This window comes from Mustela nigripes, chromosome 2 (assembly GCF_022355385.1).
Source record: "Mustela nigripes isolate SB6536 chromosome 2, MUSNIG.SB6536, whole genome shotgun sequence".
NCBI classification, from domain to species: domain Eukaryota; kingdom Metazoa; phylum Chordata; class Mammalia; order Carnivora; family Mustelidae; genus Mustela; species Mustela nigripes.
In genome coordinates this window covers 14,821,659-14,829,095 of record NC_081558.1, presented here as the reverse complement: position 1 = coordinate 14,829,095, position 7,437 = coordinate 14,821,659, and the positions used below count along the sequence as shown (strand labels likewise).

The following is a 7,437-nucleotide window of genomic DNA, read 5'->3' as shown; positions in this document are numbered from 1 at the left end:
CCCAACCATGACCTTGGCTGCCTGCCTTGAGATGATCCCCAGACCCAGTCAAAGCTTTACACCCCGCCACGTATTTAAATATGTGTGGCCACTGCCTGAACACTCAAATCCAAGGGACCTGAAGGGAACTCTTTGTGTCCAAGCGACTGAGGTTCCTCCATCCGCGTGGAAAGCCTCCAATGTCCCCTTCATCCTACGAGGATGTGGCATTTAAAAGGGTCCCCTTTAGAGTCGAGGTAGGTACACAGGTGGCTTAGGACGGAGAAAACAGAAGTACAGAAGGAGGCCTGGAAAACAAATTCCCCTAGCTTGAAATATCTGGCCCAGGGCCTCCAGGTTGCAGTCCCGCGCCTCAAGAGCGGTAGCATCGGGCAACACGGAGTTTTAGACTTTAATAGTGAAGCCGCGGCTGGGCGGCCGGGAAGGCCACTGAAACCAAGCTGAGTCCCAAGCTGAGTCCGGTGACGGTGACGCGGGGAAGGGAGGGCTGGGGAAAGGGACCGCTTCCAGGGGGACGGGCCTCGGAGGCTCCCCGGGAGCGCGGGGCACAGTCACGGCTAGGCTAGGCTGCAGGACCAAGGCACAGCTGGGGGCGACCTTTGCGCAGGGCGGGGCGGGGCGGGGTGGGGCGGGCCCAGACTGGGGCCCTGGCAACCCCCGAACCCAAACGCGCTGCCGCAGAAGAGTCGAGCGCCCTGGAGGCCGCGCGGCGACCAAGCCGGGGTCCGGCCGCCGCCACTATGGACATCCCGCCGCTGGCCGGCAAGATCGCGGCTCTGTCGCTCGGCGCCCTCCCCTTGTCCTACGCGCTTAACCACGTCTCGGCGCTCTCGCAGTGCGTGAGGGGAGGGGCCAGGCCAGCCCAGGGGAGGGGGGCCGGGCTGCGGGGCCGGGTTGGCAGTGGCTGGGAGGGACGAAGCGCGGGCGGCAAGTCTGGCTGCTCGGAGCCTGGAACCCCTGCGCAGCTCCCGCCGGGAGGAAGGGACCTAGGCCGGAACTACCCCAGCCCCATGCAACCTGAAGTCCCCTCTCTGCCGGCCAGCGGGTTGTGTTGTGGGGGTGGGGTCGCTCCCGGGACGTTTAGGATTTGAGGAGAAAGTTTGAGGAGAGCCCCCCGCCCACCCCACACAGGACAGAGTTTTGGAGGGTTTCTGGAGTTTCCCAGGGATGTGCCCAGCTCCAAAGTTACCAAAGGTCAAAGTATCGACCCAGATAAGGGCCTGATGACCCAGCTCTTGACACAGGCACACTCGGACTTGCGTTCTGTTCCACCACCCCTAGCAGATAGCCCCTCCATTGCCTGTCTCAGGCCTGAGACTTTATTCTGCTAAGGTTTGGCCCACCCTGTCTTTAGCCTCGGTTTCACCTACATGCTGTGACCTCCCTTGCTTCCTAACCCTAGACCCCAGTCCTGTGGATCCTGCCACTGGGTACTGGGCATCTATAGGCCCCTCATACTCCCAGACCTAGCTCCACTCAAGACATGGGGTAGGAGAGAGTCTTGACTGTGGGGTTGGCTCCTTGGGTACAAATACCTGGCTCCATTCCCCATGGATCCTGGGTGAGTCAGGTTGCTTCTGGGAGCCCGAGTTTCTTCAGTGTATAATGAACAGAATCCTCAATCTTGGCTCATAGGTAGAGTTAAGGATTATAAGTTGTGTGCAAAGACTTGCATGGTCTTATCTGATTACTATAATTGTCATTGTTGGTCAGATGGGACCAGGATGGGAATCTTAGATGTCAGAGGGGTCTATGAGAAGATAGGAGCCTGGAGAACGTGTAGGGGAGTGTGGGACCCTGGATAGCTTTCCCACCCACCCACTCTGCCCACCTGTTGTTGGAGGCTTCCAACCTGACTTCTATTTCTTATCTATGCAGCTGGTTGACCTGTCTTATCTGGTTGATGGAACAGATCAGGGCAGGGGTGGGGTGTGGTTCACAGAAGCATTTGGACTTCAGCTGGGAGGAGTCAGGAGCTTCAGAAAGTGAGGTGTACAGGGCTGAGCATTAGAGACCTTGCAGGCTTTGGGAGGTGGGTCTGGCTACAGAGGGGCTTGGTGGTGTTGAATGACTGAGAGCAAATTGAGTTGAACACGGGATGGATTGTATAGTCAGAAAGAGTTGACTGATGCCCTCTCTGTACTTGGCCCAAGTAGCGCAATAATTCTTTCTAAGGAGTCAGGGAGGGCTTCCTGGAGGAGAAGCCATGAAAGATAGGCCACAGAGTAAGAGTAGGAGTTTGCCAAGTGGAAGAGACTTCTAGAGGGAGGTCCCAGGAGGGAGAAACAGCTCAGGTAACAACCTAGTGATAGAAAAGAGCAGTTGCAGGGAACGAGATTCCTGGATGGAAAGACACCTCAGTCTCGACATCTGAAGCATCCTGGAATCTGCTTTTGCCCTCACCAGGGTGGGTGGGCCTCAGCATTGAGCTTGGCCTCTCTGACTTGTTTTCCCTCTCCACAGCCCCCTAAGGCTGGCATTGATGAGTGCCCTGATCCTGGGCCTGCTTTTTGTGGCTATCTACAGTTTGTCCCCCGGCGAGATCTACTATGACCCACTCTATGCTGGTGAGTCAGTCAGAACTGGGTGAGCGGGGGCCTCCTCCATCCCCTTGAAGGGCTCCCATCAGGCTGAAGAACCTCAAATACACTGGAGAAACCACATTGGTTGGGGAACCTCAGGGGGCCTTCCCCTTCAGACCTGGGGCTCCTGAGAGCAGGACTGTCTCTTCCCATCAGACTGGGAGCCCCTGAGAGACCACTGTTCCTCATCAATTTGGGATTTCCTCAGGGTAGGGTCAGTGCCTTCTCAGCCTGAGGCCTCCCAAAGGCAGGACTGTGCCTCCTCAACAGGGCTGTGGGTCATGTGACCTGTGAAGCGGCAACTGGGAGCAATTGGGTGTGGTTCCTTGCCTCTACTCTGGGTCCCAGACTAGGGGCCTCAGGCCCCGCCCACACCCGGGTCAGGCTCCGCCCACTCTCCCCGCAGTGTTCGCTGTCTTCTCCTTCACCTCCGTGGTGGATCTCCTCATTGCTCTCCAGGAAGATGGCTACGCGGGGGGCTTCATGGAATTCTTTACTAAAGAGGTACGTAGGGGTCGCCCGGGTTGCCTCCTGCCCTGCGGCCCAGCTGAGCCCTGATCTGCCCTGGCAGGGAGAGCCTTATTTGCGCACGGCACACGGAGTCTTCATCTGCTACTGGGATGGCACGGTTCACTACCTCCTCTACTTGGCCATGGCTGGTGCCATCCGCAGAAGGTGCATGGGGCAGGGTTAGAGTTTGGGGTGGGGGTGGTGTGGCACCTGGACCCTGGAGATCCAAGTCCTCAGGTGGGGTCCCAAGTTTGGGTGCAGTCAGCAGTGTCTGTAGGGGAAATCATGAGTCCTCTCTAGGGCTCCAGCCAGGAGTAACCCGGAGAAGGTTCCAGAATGCCAAGGTGTAAGTGGTAGTCAGCTCTCTTCTCTTGTACACTCCTGTGCCTAAGCAACCATGTGTGTCCTTAGACAGACAATCTGTTCAGTCCCTCATTCACCTCACTGTTGTCCCTTCTGTCCTGGACAAAAATGGGAGGTACCCAGAGCTGGGGAGCCAAGGGTGGACCCTGGGCCCTGGCTAGGGCTCTGAGACAGGAACAGGCATCTGTTGGTCACCCCTCCATCCTCCACCACAGGAAGAGATACAGGAACCTTGGACTGTACTGGCTGGGATCTTTCGTCATGAGCGTCTTGGTGTTCCTCCCAGGAAACATCCTTGGTAAGGACTTGGCTTTGAAGGATCCCGCCTCCTCAGGCTGGGTTACTGTCCTGCGCCTAGAAGGTTCATAGGTAGGTCTTGGGAAGTAGAGGGGAGAGGCAGCCCAGTATGTGGGGATGGCTGAGCTAGAGAAGTACACAAGATGTATTCAGGAGAAGCAAAGAACAGCTGAGAGAAAGAAGCCATATCCAGAAAATAAATTGAGTCAGGCCAGGCTGAGGGGTCTGGACACCATCTGATGAGCACTGGGGAGCCAGAGGTGTTGGAGCTTGAAAAGGACTGCATTCATGAATTACTGCTTCCAACCCAGGGATTCTGGTGTGACTCACCTATGGGTCTGGCCAGGCCTGGGGGATCCTCCCTGAGGGACACCCCCTCTCTCCTACCATGACAGGTAAATACAGCTCGGAGATCAGACCTGCCTTCTTCCTTGCCATCCCCTATGTGCTAGTCCCATGCTGGGCTGGTGTGAGGGTCTTCAACCAGGCCCGGGCACCAACCTGCTATGCCCCCAATGTGGTAAGTGCCTTGCCCCCAGACAGTTTGTTGTGCCAACGTGCCTGAATGCTCCCTCTGACCCCCATTAGAATTGCTTCTGGTCAAAAACATTAACTCTTTGGAAGGATCTCCTTGGCCATTAGGAAAGAAGGGATGAGCCTTTATCAAGTGCCTGTTGGATACCAGACTTCTCACGCTATCTCTCTCCCATGGGGCAGGTACAGGAGGAACAAAGCAAGGGTATCCTGCGACGTCCAGTAGACTTGGCCCTTGTCATATACCTCACCCTCGCCGGGTTCTTCACCCTCTTTCGGGGCCTGGTGAGTCTGCAGTGGTCAGCCTACTTTTCTTCTGCCCCAGCTCCCTTTCCTGTCCCCACCAATCATCTTCCTTTAACCAAAGCGAAAAGACCACTGCTCGCCTGTCTGATCATCCGGGAGGTTCTTCATCAAGTCTGATCCATGTCTGTCCATGACAAAACCCCATTCCCTGTAACCTTCCTAGCCAAAGTGAAAGAACCAAGGCTAGGGGAAGCCAGAGCAAGGGATAGGGGACCCACCTGGGAGGGTAGAGAAGGTTTCTTGTGGGAAAAATATTTGATGTGGGTTGTTGGTTTGTCTGTCTGCCCCAGGTGGTGCTTGACTGCCCCACAGATGCGTGCTTTGTGTACATCTATCAGTATGAGCCATACCTACGGGACCCTGTGGCCTATCCAAAGGTGCAGGTGAGAAGACAGATGGGAAACGAGGACCATATGGTTCTGCAAGGGGTAGAGGCCTAGCAAGCCCTCTTAGAAGCAGGTACCAGAAACACAAAAGTCAATCTGTTGTCCTCCCAAAAATGTCTGTCTTCCAGTGAAGACAGATATGGTCTTCAAGTATGGCTGGATCTAGGTGTCGAGGATAACTCTGTCTCAGGGCTCTGTTTTCTTTGCATGGACTCCACTTCCAGGTAGTCACTTTGTGGGATTGCAGAGACAGCCTTGGGCAGCAGCAGGCCTCCATCTGCCCTACTTAGCCACCCCAGAGGAATGTGAGCGATTATTTCTCCAGAGCTTAAGCACAAATCTCAGACAGGCTCTGATTGGCCCGCGTGCCATCATCACTGAATAACAGGTGCATCCTGTCGCTGGTCATTATGGCCGGCGGGCCTGGAGTGGTCCAGTTGGCCAGGCCCAGGTCATATGCCACTTCTGGAGTAACATGGGTGAGCTCAGTGTGTGTGTGTGCATGTGACCAGGGGTGGGGGTGGGTCGAGGGAAATTGAGGAGCAGTGTGCACAGGGTTGTGATATTCAGAGAGCCCCCTCACCCAATCCTGGGCAGGGTCTGAGGTTGGCCGGATCCTCCCTGGGGGCCTCTGCCTCAGGGGGCTCAGGGAGGCAGCTACTGCTCATCCTATGGGTTGTGTCCCCCACAGATGCTGGTGTACATGTTCTACGTGCTGCCCTTCTATGGCCTGGCTGTCTATGGCCTCATCTTCCCTGGCTGCTCTTGGCTGCCTGACTGGGCCTTGGTGTTTGCTGGAGCTGTTGGCCAGGTGTGGTGGGGTGTGGGGGCAGAGGGGTGGAGTCTGTAAGGAAGAAAGTTCCTGCCTCCCCATCAGTTTCCTTTCATGCTCTCCCTGGGCAGGGGGGTTGCTGAGCCTCTAAGAGGCCCCAGTCACAACTTCATACCTTAGGATTCCCTCGTCTTGGGGAGAAAGGACCTAACACTAACACTCCCGACCCTGTGAGGTCAGAACTGGGGAGAGTCAAGACTAGGGGCTGAGAGCAATTGCAGAAGGGGAAGATTGCCTAGGAGAGTGAGCCTAGGAGCTGGGCTTTGATGTATGGGTATGAGTTCTCTAGGTAAGGAAGAGCATTGCAGGAATGGGAACAGCATAAAGACACAGAGGGGAATGGTGGTTTAGCACAGCCACAACGCCGAGAGAGAGTCAGAGGCACAAGAGGCTACCTAGGGTAGGGAAGAGCAGGAGGAGAAGCTGGACCCACATCAAGGAGAAGGGAAACAGGGCGGGCCTCACAGAAAGAGTGAAGACAGTTCCGGTTACACAGCTGGGAAGAGGCTCACGGACAAGTGCACAGGAAATGTGGTGACAGTGTTATTTAGAGGCAGACAGATGGACTAGAGAGGGGAGACAGGTCAGCAGCCAGTGAAAGGGACAGGGACCCTCTGGGCTCCGTAGGGTGGGATATTAGGGATGCTGGGCCTTGTTCTTTCCTGACCCCTGACCTATACCTCCTTGTGTGGCCACTAGGCACAGTTCTCGCACATGGGGGCCTCGATGCACGTGCGCACACCCTTCACCTACCGCGTGCCTGATGACGCCTGGGCCTGCTTCTTCGGGAGCAACCTGCTATATGCGCTGGGTCCCCAGCTGCTGGCCTTCCGCTGCCTGTGGCGGCCTGCCTTCTTCCTGCACCCGCCCCCTGGTCCCCTGGCCCACCACAAGAAGGAGGACTGAGAGCTGGGGACTCCCTATGACTCTGTTTTCATGCCCAAAGAGCCCTGCCCCGGGAAGGGTGGGCTGGGTCTCTTAGAGTCAGGAAATATATCTTCAGGTGTCTTCGGTCCTGGCTATGGTGGTATAAGCCCAGCGCACAGGGTGGGACACCCAGGGACTCTCAGCTGTCACAGTATTCCAATCCCACACAGACTGCTCTACACCAGAGTTTACCTATCATACTCACATGGATCCTTTCAGTAAAAAACAAAACAAAACAAAACAAAACAAAAAACCCCACAAAACTTTTAAAGCCTCAGTATTGCTGCTGCTTAAGTGTTTCAGGATTCAGAGGTGAGGGATTGCTTCTCTAGAGGCCTACCATCACTGCCAGCATGACCATCGGAGCTGGAGGTACTGGCTAGCAGAAGTCTGCCTCTGTTTGGTGTGTTCAGCTCCATCTTCCAGATGGGAAAAACGGAGGCTCAGAGAGGTCCAAAGACCTGTCTGATGTCACAATCAGGAGAGAAACATCCAAAATCCAAGCTCTGACAATAAATTATAATAAATGATGGCATGGCACAGTTATTAAGCACCTACCACATACCATCACCAAGGGCCAAACTCAAGTGCTACATGCTGGATCTCACCCTATATTCCAGATGGGGAGACTGAGCCTGTAGGCAGTCAAGGTCCTTGTTGGAGGTCATGGCTCCTAGATGCCTCTGAGCTCAAGGACTTC

General features: G+C 55.6%; 1 protein-coding gene across 1 annotated transcript; it reads left to right on the top strand.

The window, feature by feature from the left end:
* The first annotated feature begins 635 nt into the window (after positions 1-635).
* Positions 636-7,267, top strand: TM6SF2 (transmembrane 6 superfamily member 2). The gene is made up of 10 exons (XM_059387801.1): positions 636-835; positions 2,464-2,567; positions 2,989-3,086; positions 3,154-3,257; positions 3,671-3,753; positions 4,148-4,272; positions 4,470-4,571; positions 4,883-4,975; positions 5,670-5,789; positions 6,510-7,267. The coding sequence occupies exons 1-10, from the start codon at positions 741-743 to the stop codon at positions 6,714-6,716; spliced, it is 1,131 nt and encodes a 376-aa protein (XP_059243784.1). The 5' UTR covers positions 636-740; the 3' UTR covers positions 6,717-7,267.
* Positions 7,268-7,437: the final 170 nt, after the last annotated feature.